Source organism: Chiloscyllium plagiosum, unplaced genomic scaffold, assembly GCF_037043375.1.
Source record: "Chiloscyllium plagiosum isolate Xiang-an unplaced genomic scaffold, Cpla_swu_hap1 HiC_scaffold_1, whole genome shotgun sequence".
NCBI classification, from domain to species: domain Eukaryota; kingdom Metazoa; phylum Chordata; class Chondrichthyes; order Orectolobiformes; family Hemiscylliidae; genus Chiloscyllium; species Chiloscyllium plagiosum.
The window spans coordinates 112,211,992-112,230,658 of NW_028270139.1; the positions used below are offsets into that span (position 1 = coordinate 112,211,992).

General features: G+C 41.8%; 1 protein-coding gene across 1 annotated transcript in view; it reads left to right on the forward strand.

Moving 5' to 3' along the window:
* dcaf12 (DDB1 and CUL4 associated factor 12) overlaps window positions 1-18,667 on the forward strand; it is a 91,843-nt gene that overhangs the window by 48,463 nt on the left and 24,713 nt on the right. Inside the window, exon 7 of the mRNA XM_043687546.2 lies at window positions 5,311-5,473. Coding sequence (XP_043543481.1) covers window positions 5,311-5,473 — 163 coding nt within the window. The remainder of the gene's footprint in view (window positions 1-5,310; window positions 5,474-18,667) is intronic.

Genomic DNA, 18,667 nt, shown 5'->3' on the forward strand with positions numbered 1-18,667 from the left:
GCTGCAGAGAACAGTATCTAATCCCCTAACTCTCTCCTATTTCTACTTCATTTCTCTCCTGAACCCTTTCTTGCATGGCATTCTGGACCACATTCACTCCTCCTCCCTACAGTCTGTGCCCTTGTCCACAAGGGGAGCTAAAAACTTGTACTATTGAACACAGGCACTAGCTGAGACTACTCTGAAGCTAAATTTTGTGTTCCAGTAATTATCTTGTGCAAGAGTCACAGCTCTTGCTGCTCACCACAGACCAAATTTAATGCAATTAATGTAAGTAAACATTGTGTCCAGGTAACTGTCCACCACCTGACCTTTTCAGATTCATTTATGATTTATGGGCATTGCTTTTTTAGGCCAACATTTATGGTCCATCCTTAGTTACACTTGAGAAAAGTGAGCTGCCTCCTTCTACCGCTATAGTCCACTTGCTTTAGATACATCCACAGTGCCATTAGGGAGGAATTAGTAGGATTTTGAGCAAGCAACACTGAAAGAATGGCAATAAATTTGCAGGTGGTGGTGATCCCATGTGCCTCTTGCCCTTGCCCTCCTGGATGGTTGTGATTATGAATTGGATGTTGCTAAGGAGTCTTGGGGATCCTCTGCAGTGCATCTGAAAGATGGTACACACTGCTGCTGCTACTAAGCATTAGTATTAGAGGAACTTTATGGATGTGTGGCCAATCAAGTAGACTGATTTGTCCAGTTCAGTGTCATGTTTCTTGAGTATTGTTGAACTGCGCTGTCTAAGCATTTGAGAGAGTGTTTCATCACATTGCTAATTTGTGCCTTGTGGATGCTGAGCAGGCTTTGGGGAGTCAGATTTACACACTGCAGCATTCCTAACATCTGACCTGTTCCTACAGTCGCAGTCTTTATATGGTTTTTCAAGTTCAGTTTCTGGTCGATGGCCACTTAAGGAGTTTGACAGTAAGGGATTCAGTGATGGTAATGCCATTGAACATCAAGGGATGATGGTTAGATTTTTTCCTGTTGGAGATGGTCATTGTCTGACTCTTATGTAGTGCAAATGTTACTTGGCACATGGCAGTCCAAACCTCTATCGTAAGGTCTTGTTGTATTTGAATGTGGGCTGCATCAGTGTCTGAGGAGCTGCGAATGGTGCTGAACATTATTTGCCATCATAGAACCTCCCCACTTCTGACCTTACAATGACAGTAAGGTATGGATGAAACAGCTGAAAATGGAGCGTAGTGAAAAAGAGGTTTGTTACGCTAGCATTTATTGGTCAGTGCATTAGGTATAGCAACAGGAATGCCATGTCGCAGCTAAGCAGGGCACTGGTTAGACCACTTTTGGAATAATGCATTCAGTTCTGGTCTCTTTGCTATAGCAAAGATGTTGTGAAACTTGAAAGAGTGCAGAAAAGATTTACAAAGATGTTGCCAAGGTTGGAGGGTTTGAACTATAGGGAGAAGCTGAATAGGCTGAGTCTATTTTCCCTGGAGTGTCAGAAGCTAAGGGGTGACCTTTTCGAGGTATATAAAATTGTGAGGATCACTGATAGGGTGAATAGCCAAGGTCTTTTTCCCAGGGTAGAGGAGTCCAAAATTAGAGTGCATAGGTTTAGGGTGAGAGGGGAAAGATTCAAAAGGGACCTAAGAGGCAATGTTTTCATGCAGAGGGTGGTGCTTGTATGGAATGAACTGCCAGATGAAGTGGTGGAAGCTGATACAACTACAACATTTAAAAGGCATCTGGATGGCTTCATGAATAGGAACGGTTTCGAGGTATTTGGGCCAAATGTTGGCAAATGGAACCAGCATAATTGAGGATATCTGGTTGGCATGGACAAGTTGGACCCAAGGGTCTTTTTCCATGTTGTACGATTCTGTGCCTATATGGTTAGGCTGAGAACACTGCACTGAGGACCTGCTCCAGAGATATCCAGGAGTTGAAGTAACTGACTTGCAACATCATTCTTTGTGCTAGATATGACTCCAACCAGCAGAGAATTTTCCCCCAATTCAGAATGGCTCTAGTTTTCCAAGGGTTCCTTAATTTCACACTCTGACAACTGCAACCTTGATGTCAAGGACAGTCATTCTCACCTCACCTCTGGAATTGAATTATTTGTCCATGTTTGAACCCAGACTTTGATGAGGCGAGTGGCTGAGGGGCCGTGACGGAACCAAACTGAGAGTCAGTGAGCAGGTTATAATGAAACAAGGTAGCACCATCACTGACACCTTCCATCACTTTACTGATGATCAAAAGTAGCCTGTTGGGATGGTAATTGTTTGAGGTTGGTTTTGTCTTGTTTTTTAGGTCGTAGCCTTACCTGAGCAATTTTCCACATTGTTATGTAGATATCAGTGTTTTAGCTGTACTGGGACAGTTTGGCTTGGGACACCGCACCTTCTGGAGCAAAATAGTTCAGTGCTATTGCTGAATTATTTTCAGGGCCCATATCTTCTGCGGTGTCAATGTCTTCAACCATTTCTTGATGTTATTTAGAATTAAATCGGTCAAAGACTGGCATCTGTGATGCTTGGGACCTCTGGGTGGACCATCCACTTGGTACTTCTGACTGAAGATTGTTGCACCTTCTTTTGCCTGATCTTTTGCATTGAGGTGCCGGAAACCCTTGTTGTGAAGTGTGTAGATGTTTGTGCAGCTGCCTCCTCCTGTGAGTTGTTTAGTTATCCTTCACCATTTATGACTAGATGTGGCATCACTGCAGAGCTTAGATCTGATCTGTTGGTTGTGGAATGGCTTAGCTCTGTCTATCACTTGTTTCTGCTAGTTGGTATGCAATTAGCACTGTAATGTACCTTCATTAGGTTGATTCCTTATTTTTAGGTGTGGCTAGTGCTGCTCCTGGCTTGCCCTCTTAGACTCTTCATTGAACCAGAGTTAATCCCTCTGGCTTGATGATAACAGTAGAGTGAGGGAAAAGCTGGGCCATCAGGTGCAGATTGTATTGGAGTACAATTCAGCTGCTCCTGACGACCTGCAATGCCTCAGATGCACAGTCTTGAGATGCTAGATCTACTTGAAGTTTATCCTGTTTAATCCAATAATAGTGCCATTATTCTAAATGTGAAGGTGGGACTTCATCTCCACAAGCACCATCCAGTGGTCACATTTACCAGTACTGTCAGGGACAGATGCATTTGTGGCAGGCAGATTGGTGAGGAGGAAAGAATGTTTTTCCTTTTGGTGGTTCCCTCATCACCTGCCGCAGACCCAGTATAGTAACTATCTCCTTTCGGTCTCGACCTGCTCAATCAGTCATGGTGCTGGTGGGCCACACTTTATATTTGACATTGAAGTCCTCACCCAGAGTACATTCTGCACTCCTGCCACTCTTAGTACTTCCTTCAAGTGCTGTTCACTATGGAGGAAGAATTATTCATCAGCTCAGGGTCAACGGTCTGTGGAAATCGGCAGGAGATTTCCTTACCCTTCCTTTGACCTGATGTCATGAGACTTCATAGGGTCCCAGGTCAATATTGAGGACTCCCATGACTGCTCCCTTGTGACTGCAAATCACTGTGTCACCACCTATTCTTAGTCTGTCCTGCCAATGGGGTATTGTGTCTAAGTAATGATTCCGTGAGTATGACTGTCCAGCTGAGAGAGAATTCTCCCAATTTTGGTATGAGTCCCAGCTGTTACTAAGGAGGACTTGGCAGGGTCAGCAAGGCTGTGTTTGCCATTGTCATTTTTGGTATCTTAGTCAATGCCAGGTGGTCCGTCCACTTCCGATCCTTTTCTTTCCTTTCTAATGGTTGGTGAAACTGAATGCCTTGCAAGGCTATGACAGTGAACAGTTAAGAGTCAGCTCCATTGCTGTGGATCTGGAGTCACGTATACCAAATCGGGTAAGGATGACAGTTTACTTGCCTCAAGGACATGTGTAAACCAGATGGATTCTTAAAAATTGACATTTGTTTACATGGACATCATTGGTCTTTTAATTTTAGATGTTTATTATATTCAATATAGTATATTCATGTTGGGATTTCAATCTGGATCATCAGGACATTACCTGAGTCTCTGATGCAGTCCAGCTACAATGCTACTCAGTCATTGCCAATTGTCACAGTCTTCCAAACTTGGTCTCCAGCATATCAACTCCAAGATGAACTTCTTTGAGCAACCAACGCTTGCTGCTAATGTATTCACCATGGATTGTACCAGAGTCCACCAGTTCCCATGTACTATAGCTGCAACATATAGCCAGCACAGCCATATCTAATCCAATTAATTCAGTAACTATTGATAACATTTTAGAGGTGAATTTTCTAACTGTAATTTTCAGCTGTAATATATTTCTTCATTTAAAACATTTGGCCAATCAAAAGAGGCAAGAAACAAGTGCTCACCAATAACCTACCCAGTTTTCCATCCTGTCACAGCCAAGTGCAACAGCTCGAAATAGGTTGTTGGGGCTATCTCCCACTATTGCTCTCCTTGCATGTAGTTCTACTCAGCTATTATGCTGACTTGCTGCATACTTCCAATCTCTTTCTCGGGATAATCAGTGTCAACTTGCTTTGTTTAAAGTTTAAACAAAGGTTGACAGTCAACTGTCTTTCAGCTTTAACGAATATGTTCTCCAAGGGACTGCCTCCACCAATCAGTTCACTTGCTAACCAATCAGGACTCTCCTCATGTAATATCAATGATGGTTTTCACTTGAATTTGTATTCTTGTGAATTCTCCTGATGAGTGTCTTTATTTTTGACAGTACTTGAGCTCTATTCTCCCAAATGACTATTAAAACCTTTATGCTTGGGTAAACAGTCTTTCCTCAGGAAAGGACTGGAGTGTATTTGAGAGAGAGAGAAACTTAATGAAAAAGGTGCAAATAAATAGACACAGAAATGGTACAAGTAAATAAATGAATTTCAGACAAGGAAAGGGCAGATGGGTGGATGGAGATTGAAGAGTGATATTGGAGAGGGCAAGTGATGAGACCATTTCTTTTTCCCCTTGACCTCTAATATGGCATGGAAACAGACCGTTCGATCCAACTCATTCGTGCCAACCAAATTTCCCAAACTAAATTAGTCCTGCTTGCCTGCGTTTGGTTCATATCCCTGTAAACCTTTACTATTCATGTACCTGTTGAAATCTCTTTAAAATGTTGCAGCTGTACCTGTATCTGCCACTTCCTCTGGCAGTTTATTCACCTCTAGTAACAAAACGAGTATCAGCAATCTACTTCAGGGACATATCCTTGTTTAGCCCTTGTAAACACAGATGGATACAGCATAAAATAAAATGTAGTAATCTGTAAAATTCACCTTCAAATAAAATTAAATGTGTTTTCTATTCAAGTTGCTGTCTACCAAGTTGCCACATTGTCGAGAAAATGTTTGCTTGGCATATGGACAAGAATGGTCTGTATATGCTGTGGGATCGCAAGCACATGTTTCTTTCCTTGATCCAAGGCAACCGCAAAGCTACATAAAATCAGTCAGTTCCAGGGAGCGGGGCAGCGGTAAGTTGGAAGAAACTGAAGGTCTGTTGTCTCCTTGTGACTTACTTGGCTAAATACTTTGTCTCTTTTCTGGATCCACTGGCATTTATTTATTTTTCTGTCCTGCAATTTATTTCAAGAAACAATATATATTTAAACAGGTTAGATGTTCAAACCAGAACATTGGCATTTAACAATTCATCGTCTCCATGAGAATGAAGTTTTTATCATTAAATGTTTTAAATCTTTTGTATTTTGTTGGAGATGTGCTGTACTGTTTTATACACTGACAAGAGTACTACTGTACTTTATATTCTTCAGATATTCGCAAGGCATATACCCAACTTGATTATTTACATTTGTACAATAATTTAACATACTTCTCCTCTGAAAAAAAAAGTTAAAGAAAACAACCAGATAGGTACTATTGTAGCTGCTAGACAGCTTTTTTTTGTGGGTGTCACTGTCAAGGCTGGCATTTGTTGTCCATCTCTAGTTGTCCTTGACCTGAATAGGTTGTTAAGACCATTTCAGATGACACTTAAGGGTCAACCATATTTCTGTATAGGCCAGATCAGGTAAGAATGATATATTTTCCTCCTTAAAGGACATTAGTGAACCAGAGAGGTCTTTATAGAGAATCAGCAGTAGTTACATGGTTGTCATTTTAAGTCCCACACTCGCATTTAATTCACAATTCACCATCTGCCATTGTGAGATTTGAACCTGTGTACCATACCATGAAGGTACTAATTTTTCTGTACATCCAATGTAGGTGAATGCTTTTGTTACCATTAATCTACAATTGTATCTACCTCATCAGCTGAGAGGGACCCTTTTACATCGATGAAAGTGAGACCAAATTGTTTTTTTTTCCATTCCAACTAGGGATGGGCATATTGTTTTCTGTATGAGCTCTTATTGCCCATCCCTAGTTGCTCTTGAGAAAGTAGTGGTCAACTGCCTTTTTGAACTGAGTAATCCACAAGCTGTAGGTAGACCCATAATGCCATTAGGGAGGGCATTCCAGAATTTTTACCCAGTGACACGAGGAATGGTGATATAACTCCAAATCAGGAAATGAGTGGCTTAAAGAGGGGATTGCAGGTGGTGGTGGTGGTGTTACCATGTATCGGCTACTTTTGTCCTTCTAGATGGGAGAGGTCATGGGTTTGAAAGGTGTTCTCTGAGGAACTTGGTGAGTTCCTGCAGAGTTCCTGTATCTTATAGATGGTGCACACTGCTGTTACTGCACATTCGGTCCACCACTGATGAACATGTACCAAGCAAGGACACTGCTTTGTCCTGGGTAGTGTAGAGATCGTTCAGTGTCCTTGGAACTGCACTCCTACATGCAAGTAGAGAGTATTCTGTCATGCTTCTGACTTATGCCTTGTTGATGTTGGGCATGCTTTGGGGAGTCAGGAGGTAAGTTATGTACTGCAGGATTCCTAACCTCTTGTAGCCATTGTAGCTCTTGTAGCCATTGTATTTATATGGCAAGCTCAGTTCTGTTTTTGGACAGTGGTAATCTCTGATGTTATCTGAGCGTTTCAGTGAATGTCAAGGGAGTCAATAAAAAGTGGAGCTGGAAAGGCATTGCACGTCAGGCAGCATCAGAGAAGCAGGGGAGTTGAGGTTTTGGATCAGGACCCTCTTCAGAGATAGAAATGGGTAGTGCAGGGTTGGAAAACTATCCGATTGGAGGCTGCGGATAGGAGATCTCCTGAGGGGATGAGATTGTTGATTGTCTGGGAGATGATGATTAGTGATGAGAGGTAGAGTCATGGTCGAGGGAATGATAGGAGGTGGTGTCAGAGAGGGACAATGGTTAGGTTTTCTTGTTGGCGATGGTCATTGCAAGTCATTTGTGAAAGTTACTTGCCACTTGTCAGCCAAGCCTGCATATTATCCAAGTCTGGTTGCATTTGGATAAAATGATCAAAGTTAGCCCCACAGAACATTAAAGAGTTGCAAATGCTGCTGAGCATTATACAATCATCAGCTAGCATCTCACTTCTGACCTTATGATGGAAGGGGAATCATTGATGAAGCAGCTGAAGATGTTTGGGCTTATGGCACTACTCTGAGGAATTTCTACAGAGATGTCATGGACCTGAAATTACTGACCACCAACAATCACAACCATCTTCCTTTGTGCCAAGTGTGACTTTCAATAAATGGAGCATTTTCTCCCAGTTCCTTTTGATTCAATTTTGTGAGGGCTCCTTGATGCTACATTTGGTCAACTGCAGTATTGAAGACCTAAGAACTAGGAATAAGACTAAGCAATTCAGCCCCTCGAACTTGCTCCACCATTCAGTGAGACCATTGCTGATCTCATCTCCACTTTCCTGCTTGCTCCCTACAATCTTTTAAACCAATTAATAATTAAAAAGCTACCTGCTTAAATTTGTTCATACCCCAGAGTCCACCACACTCTGGGATAGTAAATTTAGCAAATTCATGGCCCCTTGAGCAAAGCAATTTTTCCTCGTCTCCATCTTAAATCTGCCACCCCTTAGCCCAAAACAATAACGTCATGTTTAAGATTGCCCCACAAAAGGAAACTTCTGCTCTGCGTCTACTTTGTCAATCCCTTTCAAAGTCTTTTATACCTTCATTTTATGTCCCCTCATTCTTCCAAACTGTCAGCCTCCACCTCTCGATGTCTCCTCATTAGACACACCTTTGGAAGTACTCCAGTGAACCTTCTCTGAACTACTTCCCATGTATGATTAATCAAGGAAACCAAAATACTCAACACCAAAGCTTTGGAATTTTCTTTCCATTTAGGTCATTTGCCTTTTGCTCTGCCAAACAAATTGAATAGCCTCACATTTCGCTATGTTACACTCTGTCTGCCAAATTTTGGCCCTAACAATCCATATCCATTTATAAATTTCTTATTTTTTCATTGCATGGACTTTGTTTAAGGCACTCACTTTTTCTTGAGCATGGACCTGAATGTCTTAAAGTTTAAATCCGTAAATTTTATCACTCTAAATGGGCACAGTGGCCAAATGACTTTGTCCTGTAATGTAAACATTTGACTCTATTACCTGCACTAAATATCTGCCCATAACCAAGACTTTTTGCATTGTTACGTTCTTTATTTCTTGAGATCCTCACACAGTTGATGCAACTAAGAAATGCCAACTTCTGTGAACAACAACCAAATTTTATTAAGCACAGTACAGTACAAACTTTCTGGAGGAACTTTTAAAATGCACTTTGCAAGGCTAACAGGATCATGGCAAAAGTTCTCCCCGAACAAAGGAAACAGACTTTCCTTTATACAAAATCTTTACATCACAGTTAGTAATGCCCACAAAACAACCCTCAGCCACTCCCTCACAGTCATATGCCACTCAAGACACATTGCAGTGACCACTTCACGTCTAGTAACAATATAACGCAAATCATCTTTAATGGCCAGATCTGGTATGAATTGTGTTTTTTTGTAACTATAGGGTACAGTCAGAATTTCCATTGCAATGTTCCAACTGACTTCTGAATAGATGATGCTGCTGCAAATGGCTCTGAATGGGCAAGGAATGACCATGTGAACTCACTTACACTCTATCTGTAGAACAGAGACACCCATCCTACCTCTAGAGCATTCACTTTCCTGCAGGTCAGCAGAGCAAATTAACACTTTAATATCACACCATAGTAGGTCACATATTGCTGTTAGATTGCCCCAAAGACAATAAAAGTGACAACAAAAAAAAGTAAAGATTTTTGAAGTCATAATTAATGTTCTGTGGGGCTAACTTTGATCATTTATCAATTTTTTGATTGTTATTCGTATGTTTAATCTTTCACAGCAGCTTTACCCTTCACTTTTTATTTATGCATAATTGTGCACTATTGTCTGGTTGATTTTTATTTTTTAGAGATACGTATCTGTCCAGATTTAAAAATCTTGGTCATCTTTTTAAAATTGTATCTCTTTTGTTGATCAAGGTTACTTTTTCCAATTTACTTCCAATAATGCTTTCCTTGTCCCTTCATAATTAAAATATGCTTTTACAATCTTTTACTTTGATAAGTGTTTAATGGTTATCTCAATTATTGTAAACTTTAGGATTAAAGATCAGGCTATGATCACTATTGGGTAGATTGTACCCCCGTGCGTTTTCCTCTTAGTCAACTTTGGTCCATTTCCTATTAGCAGATTATTCCTTATTGGGGTTTAGGAAGAAAAGAATGTTGGAACAGTGGATGACCATTCAGCTTGTTGAGCCTGCTTCTGCATTTAATATGGTCATGACTCATCCACGAGTTGGGGACCACGTGTAGAGTGTCAAAGTTTGCACATGACACTAAGATGAGTGGTAGAGCAAAGTATGCAGGGGACTGTGAAAATTTACTAAGGGTCATAGTTTAAGTGATTCAGCAGAGGTTTGGCCAATGGTTACAATGTTAATAAATATGAAGTCATCCATTTTGGTAGGAGTAACAGTAAAATGACCTTTCCTTGAATGATTTTTTAAAACTTGCAGCATGCTGCTGTGCAGAGTGACCTGGGTGTCCTTGTGCATGAATCTCTCAAAGTTGGTCTGTCGGTGCAACAGATAATTAAGAAGGCATATGGAATTTTGTCCTTCATTGCTAAAGGGATTAAGTTTAAAAGCAGAGGGGTAATGTTACAGCTGTATATGGTGCTGGTGAGGTCACGCTTGGAGTACTTCATGCAGTTTTAGTCTCCTAACTTGAGAAAGAAGGTACTGGCACTGGGGGGGGGGGGGGGGGGGTGCAGAGGAGGTTCACTAGGTTGATAGTGGAGTTGAGAGGGTTGGCTTATGAGGAGACACTGAAAAGTCTGGGATTATATCATTGGAATTTAGAAGAATGAGGGGAGGGGGAATCTTATCGAAACAAATAAAATTATGAGCGGAATAGATAAGATAGAAGTAGAGAGGGTGTTTCCACTGGCAGGTGAAACTATTAGGGGAAGCTGATTTAGGACTGAATTGAGAAAGAACTTGTTCACCCAGAGAGTTGTGAATCTGTGGAATTCCCTGCCCAGTGAAGTAGTCGAGGCTTCCTCAGTAAATGCTTTTAAAGCTATAATAATAACATTTGAACAGTAAAGGAATTAAGGATTATGGTGAGAGGGCAGGTAAGTGGAGCTTGAGGCCACAAAAAGATCAGCCATGATCTTATTGAATGGCAGAGCAGGCTCAAAGGGCCAGGTGGCCGACTCCTGCTCCTAGTTCTTACGTTCCTTCAACTCCTTCTACTCCCTGGCCACTTGGATCTCTCAATCTCAGAGACTTCTGCTATCTTTCTCAGTGAAAACCAAAACACAAAGTAATAAATTAGCTTCTTGGTCAATTCCCTATTCAAAATTGTAAATTCTCCTGACTGTGCCTGTATTGGTCCCACATTTGCTTTAACCAAACATTTCCTTTTTGCATGTGAACAGAAACTTTTACAGTCCATGTTTATTTTTTTTGCTAAGTTGTATTCCTATTCTGTTCTCCTTTGCCATATCAGTTTCTTGGTCTTCCTTTGTATTCTATGAACCTCAATATTACTGGTATTTATGCCAAATTTATAGACCTATTTTGATTAGATTAGATTCCCTACAGTGTGGAAACAGGCCCTTTGTCCCAACAAGTCCACACCGACCCTCCGAAGAGTAACCCACCCAGACCCATTTCCCTCTGACTAATGCACCTAACACTATGGATAATTTAGCATGGCTAATTCACCTGATCTGCACGTCTTTGGAATGTGGGAGGAAACCAGAGCACCCTGAGGAAACCTACCCAGACACTGGGAGAACGTGCAAACTCCAAACAGACAGTTGCCCAAGGCTCGAATTGAACCTGGGATCCTGGTGCTGTGAGGCAGCAGTGCTCACCACTGAGCCACTGTGCCGCCAACTCTTTATACACTCCTGAACTTCTTTGTTAGTGCCAGTTGATGGTTTTTGAGTTTTTGCACCTTGAAGGAATGTATGGTTGCTGTAAGTCATGTAATAGGATTAACCCATCCATTGCCTATGTGCAGTCATGACTTGTAATGTATTTTCCCAATTAAGCTCAACCAACTCGTGCCTCGTGCTTTAGTAATTTTTTTTCAATTTAATACTCTTGCTTCAGATTGATCAATGTGATATAAAATTCAACCATGTTGTCGTCACTTATCCATAAAGATTCTTGTACGACGTTATTAGCTAGCCATTTGTCATTATAAAATATTAGATGCAAAATAGCCTGTAGTCATCTCTTTGATTTGCTGCTCTAGTATCATCCCAAAGTTATTCTCCAAAGTTGTATTGCTCAGTTTGTTTACCTAGGTTTTATGTAGATTGATTCTTGCTCATGCTACAACTTCCCTCCACTGATTTACACCATGTCTCTCATTACTGCCAGTTTTTAGTGGCCGATGATTAGCTTTGAACACTGTCTGCTGCCTCTTGTTGATTCTCAGTTCCATATTGTTCTTCTAGTTTGAGGCAGTCCCTTATTAATATACTGATCTCATTTGCTATTATCAGTACAATTCCACATTCATTTGTCTGACCTTCCTGAAAGTGGAATATACTTGAATATAGTTCCCACCATGCAGCCATGTTTCTTTAATGGCGATTAATGGCCATTTTTCTTTATTAGTGCCTTTAGATCATCTAACGTTGCAAATGTATTCAAGTAGGATGCCCTTAATTTTGTGACTTGATATTGTTGCCCTTTTGAAGCACACTCACTGCTGAGCTTCAGTTGTCCTGTCTTCTTTTATCCTTAGCATCTTTTCAAATTCCTGTTACTAACTTGATTTCCTGCCAATTTGGTTTACCCCCTCCGGTTCCCTGTGACAGACAAGTTTGAATCTACCTCAACAGAATCACCAAATCTCTGTGCAAGGTCCCAGTCCCATTTGAGGTGTAATCCTTTAAGCTTAAAAAGGTCTCATCTTCCACAAAACTAGACCCAAATACTCAGAATTCTGATGCCTTCCCTCCTAAGTCACGTTTCCAACATAGTGATAAACGACTCCCTTTCGGAATGACAGGCGATGACCAGTGGGGTACTGCAGGGATCAGTGCGAGCAGCATTTTGCAATATATATTAATGATATAGAAGATGGTATCAGCAATAACATTAGCAAATTTGCTGATGATACAAAGCTGGGTGGCAGGGTGGAATGTGAGGAGGATATTAGGAGATTACAGGGTGACCTGGACAAGTTAGGTGAGTGGGCAGATGCATGGCAGATGCAGTTTAATGTGGATAAATGTATGGTTATCCACTTTGGTGGCAAGAACAGGAAGGCAGATTACTACCTCAATGGAGTCAAGTTAGGTAAAGGGGCAGTACAAAGAGATCTGGGTGTTCTTGTACACCAGTCAATGAAGGCAAACATGCAGGTACAGCTGGTAATGAAGAAAGCTAATAGCATGCTGGCCTTCATAACAAGAGGAATTGAGTATAGAAGCAAAGAGGTTCTTCTGCAGCTGTACAGGGCCCTGGTGAGACCACACCTGGAATATTGTGTGCAGTTCTGGTCTCCAAATTTGAGGAAAGACATTCTGGCTATTGAGGGAGTGCAGTGTAGGTTCACAAGGTCAATTCCTGGAATGGTGGGACTATCTTATGTTGAAAGATTGGAGCGACTGGGCTAGTATACCCTTGAGTTTAGAAGACTGAGAGGGGATCTGATTGAGACGTATAAGGATTGGACACTCTGGAGGCAGGAAGCATGTTTCCGCTGATGGGTGAGTGCTGAACCAGAGGACACAGCTTAAAAATAAGGGGTAGTCCATTTAGGACAGAGATGAGGAGAAACGTCTTCACCCAGAGAGTGGTGGCTGTGTGGAATGCTCTGCCCCAGAGGGCAGTCGAGGCCCAGTCTCTGGATTCATTTAAGAAAGAGTTGGATAGAGCTCTCAAGGATAGTGGAATCAAGGGTTATGGAGATAAGGCAGGAACAGAATACTGATTGAGAATGATCAGCCATGATCATAATGAATGGTGGTGCAGGCTCGAAGGGCAGAATGGCCTACTCCTGCACCTATTTCTGGATTAGTGGTGCTGGAAGAGCACAGCAGTTCAGGTAGCATCCAAGGAGCAACGAAATCGACATTTCGGGCAAAAACCCTGATGAAGGGCTTTTGTCCGAAACGTCGATTTCGCTGCTCCTTGGATGCTGCCTGAACTGCTGTGCTCTTCCAGCACCACTAATCCAGAATCTGGTTTCCAGCATCTGCAGTCATTGTTTTTACTCCTGCACCTATTGTCTATTGTCATTTGATCAACCCTCCTGTTCTTAGGTTCATTATCAGGTGGCATTAGGCCTGTTCTAAGACTACTGATCTTGATGTCCTGCTTTTTAATTTTCTTCCAAATTGCCCTAAATCTGCATTCCCTTTTCCATCCCAATGTGGGCAATGGTTTCTGGCGGATCCTTCATCTCCAGAAGAATGTCCTGTAGCTGTTTTGTGATATCCTTGATCCTGTAAGAGGGTAAAAACAATGACTGCAGATGCTGGAAACCAGATTCTGGAGTAGAGTGGTGCTGGAAAAGCACAGCAGTTCCAGCACCACGCTACTCCCCTTGATCCTGTAAGAGCCATGTTTCTCCATGGGATGATTTCTGCAGTACCTTATATGATCAACTGGACTGGAAGTTGGATGTTTGGTAGCAAGTAAAAACTCCAAATTTAACTGCCCCCATGGACTACAGTGGTTGAGAAGGCAGCTCGACAACACCACCATCACCACCTGAAGGGCACTAAATATAGTCTATCCACATCTTAGGAAAGAATCAAAGGTTATAGAGGTAAGTAGATTATAGGTGTGACTTTGATCTTGATAAGCGTTTTAGAATCATAGAATTCCTATAGTGTGGAAGCAGGTCATTTGGCCCATCACGTCCACACCATCTTTCCAAAGGGCATCCACCCAGACTCTCACTCTTACCCTATCCCAGTAACCATGTTTATCCACCTAGCCTGCACATCTTTGAACTGCGGGAGGAAACCAGACCACTTGGAGGAAATCTGTGTAGGGCTGGGAGAATGTGCAAACTCCACAACCGACAGTCCCCTGACGCTGGAATTGAACCCGGGTCCCTGGCACTGTGCGACAGCAGTGCTGATCACTGAGCCACCGTGCTGCCCCTTCAGTTTTAGTTTTTGTTTATATCAAGCACATTTCAGTTAATTCTATGTACAGGCTGAATAGATTTAGGAAACATAATAACTGGAAGACTCTATTAACAGGGAATTTAATGTCTGCAGTAAACAAGCTAAAGAGGGAGTATTGTAGATGCAAACGTCCAGAGTTCAGACTGTTTGAACAACAGAGTTTTGACCCAAGAAGACACTCGCTTGCTGAAATGGATGCATGCAACCATGGGAAAATTGGAGGAGATTTGAAAGAATGACTTTCCAAAAGACACAAGAAATATGTTCCTTGAGCCCAAGTGCTTAATCTTCCAATTTTTACTTAATACCTGACTTGGTTTTCTTATAATTTAAGTCAAATGGGTGTAGGAGGAAAGTTATGAAGTTCAGTATAAAGTGTACATATGTGTTTATGATACTTCTGCTATCTCAAGCATAACTGCACTTTAATAAATATTAGTTGTACCGAAATCCTCTATTTGTACCTAATTTTTTATACAGATAGAAGATCCTTTATCCAAACATTCAAAAACTGAAAAGCTTTGAAATCTGAAGGTTTTATTCTGAATTTTCTTTCTCATTAACAAGGTTGTTTGGCAAGCAAACATTAACCCAAGTTGACACCCACTCGATGTGTGTTACTCTAATACAAAATGGGGGACGTGGCCAAGCACCAACAGGCCTGGGGTTTCTCTGTGAACGCCCCCAAGTTGACACCCACTCGATGCGTATCTCTCGGATGCGACGTAGGGGGTTGTGGCCTAGCACATTCTTAGTTAGAAGTCTGCTTCTCCAGTAAGATTTTTAAAAATTTCACCATTAAACTGTCACTTATTCTGAAAACCAAAAAATTCCAAATTCCGAAAAACAGCTGGTCCCGAGCTTTTCGGATGAAGGATCTTCTACCTGTACTGAACAAACCAGCAATCTGTGACAGGTAATATTTACGGAACAGATAGTTTCAAGAGATACTTGGTGGCAACATTAAATTCTGCCCAGAAATGGGGGAGGAACTTGATGTAACATTTTTGATAAGTCAATAATGAAAGTTCAGAAAATCACAGACAAGTTGAAATGTTGCAGGCAGTGAGAAAGAGAAAAAGCCATAGACAATGACTCCATGTTAAGAATGCTTCAGTTAGCTATACTGCTAGGAATGCAGGACTCTGAAGCAAGCCTGGCGTGTTGAGAACGTAGGAGCGGCACTAAATCTGCATTTGGTAAATTTATGAAGGAATAAGAAGAAGCCTATGGGCATTAACATTTGAGTGCAACTGTGCATCAGGTCAAAAAAATTTGCAAGCAGTATTTACTTGATATAACTGAACATGATTTGAACCTAAATAAACCCAGGGATTAAATGTTGAAGAGCTGGAAGTATGCTTGTGAATGAGTACTAAAACATAGTTTCAGAATTCAGAGGAGTGTTGTGGTTCTGTTCGCCGAGCTGGAAGTTTTTGTTGCAAACGTTTCGTCCCCTGGCTAGGCGACATCATCAGTGCTTGGGAGCCTCCTGCGAAGCGCTTCTTTGATGTTTCCTCCGGTGTTTATTGTGGTCTGTCCCTGCCGCTTCCGGTTGTCAGTTTCAGCTGTCCGCTGTAGTGGTTGGTATATTGGTACAAACACATCGACTTGGACCCAATATACCAACCACTACAGCGGACAGCTGAAACTGACAACCGGAAGCAGCAGGGACAGACTACTATAAACACCGGAGGAAACATCAAAGAAGCGCTTCGCAGGAGGCTCCCAAGCACTGATGATATCGCCTAGCCAGGGGACGAAACGTTTGCAACAAAAACTTCCAGCTCGGCGAACAGAACCACAACAACGAGCATCCGAGCTACAAATCTTCGCACAAACGTTGATCAGAGGAGTGTAACCAATGAAATAGGGTCAGGGTGTGGTTGCTCATGATCAACCAACACAGGAGCAGTTATTGAGGCAGTCCGTGACAGCATGACTCTTGGGAGGGAGTTAGAAGATTAAATTGGCAAAAGTAACAAATTGTGGTCCCTTGTGAAGTTTAGTAAGATTTGATAATCCACTGTGTCATTAATAGCTGGGGAAAGATTTGCTGAAAAATCTGTGGGATACCATGAGTGCACTTTGCTATTTGAGGTGCATTTTAAGGTAGTATGTCAGAGTTTATCGCTCAAACAAATCCTCAAAACAAGTCCTCAGTGGCAATCCATTGGAAGATACTGTGTGATGTCAAAGATTGCGGCATCAGATGAAGGCTGCAGGAGGAGGGAAATCCTCAGTTGTTGAGGTTTTCGTAACGCTGGAACTGGATCTACTTTTTGTCAAGGACTGTGTGTCTGCTGATGTGCAATAGCATTCCTACATTTAAAGATGTCCTGTACAAGATGTCTACCTAGATGAATTCAACACTCTCCACATACACAACACCGAAATGAAGAACTGCCCTTGTTGCCCATGAACTTGATCACTTCAGTATTAATATTCCTGCCCTGCAGGAGACGTGAAGAGATGGTGCTTATACCACCTGGAGAGGAAAGCCAGAGGGTCAACGTAGGTCTCATGGCATTAGATTTGTTATCAAGAGCAAATTTGTCAATCAACTCTGAGCTCCCTGTTGGCACCAATGATTGCCTCATGACTCATTCACAACTTGCCACTATCCGGACTGCCTCTGCTCCAACCTATGATATCATACCTGAGGCTAAAAAAGGCTTCTACTCTACCCTGGGTGCCATACTCACCAGCATCCCTAACAAGAAATTGGAAAGGGCGCCCAACTCTGGAAAGGAGGGGGTTGGGAATTGCAACACCAATGGGATGATTCTTAACAAATGTGAGAAACACCAGCTGGTCATCAATGCAATGTTGTGCCGAAAAGATCACAATGAAAACATTGGCACATGATTAACTACATTAGAACAGTGTTGCATAGGAACAGGCCCTTGGGCCCAACATTTCTGTGCTGACCATGATGCCCTTTGAAACTAACTCCATATGCCTACATATTTTCCTCTATTCCCTGCCTGTTCATGTCTGTCTAAATGTTTTTTAAACACTGTTAAATATGTCTGCATCTGTGTCATAGTTTAATCCCAAAAGCTAAAGGATGTCGTCATTACCATAGAAATAACCAGTGAAGGTGACTGCTAGACATATCACGAGCTCATCTGCTCAATGTCCATCAAATGCCACTAGAAGCAGCTGGAGGTGAAGAAACGGTTCAGAAAAAAAGCTTAATGTTGAATGGTGTCAAGAGCCATGTAGACTAGTGATCCCCCAACCATGTTTTCACCAAAATCTTCTGAAAGTTCATTTTAATGGAGCAGAGTGAGTCTGGAAAGAGCTTAAGACAGATATCATTTTATGCTGTGAAGAAATCATTGGTACAAGATCAAGAAACACCAAGACAAGTTTGACAAGAATGACCACATCATCTAAGACCTCATCAACAAGAACAGAAAAGCTCGCTGTGCCTGGCAAAACAACACCACCAGTGAGGCAAAGAGGCGAATTTATCAATAGCCAAGTCAGAGTTACAAAGTAGAATCAAGAACAAATGATGAACTGAGAAACTAAGAAGTTCCAAATGCTTGCTGACAAGCACGATGTTTGGAGTCTTTTCAGTGCCAGCAAGGCAATATGCGTGCCCAATACCCTTGGTGCCTCAAGTGCGGAGAAAGAATGGCACCTTTTGTGAGACCGCGAAAGCATTAGACATTGATGGAAAGAGCATTTCAAAGAACTTGTAAATTATGATACAAATGCTGATGTTTTTCAGGAAGTCCAACTCCCCATTAAAAAAAATCTTGAATTCTTATCCAGTCATTAGATGCATGCAGAATTGAAAAGATGAGTGGTAGACAAGATTCCAGCAGAGACTTTCAAGCTTGCAGCAGCAAACCTTAGCCGTGGTCTCTATCAACTGTTCCTTAAAATTTATGACAAAAGAAGAAATCCCTGGTGAGCAAGCAGGAGACTGGAAAAACACAGCAAGCCAGGCAGCATCAGGAGGTGTGGAAGTTAGCTTTTCGGGTATAACCCTTCTTCAGGACTGGGGATGGGTGTGGGGTGAGTTGCAGATAAAGGGGGAG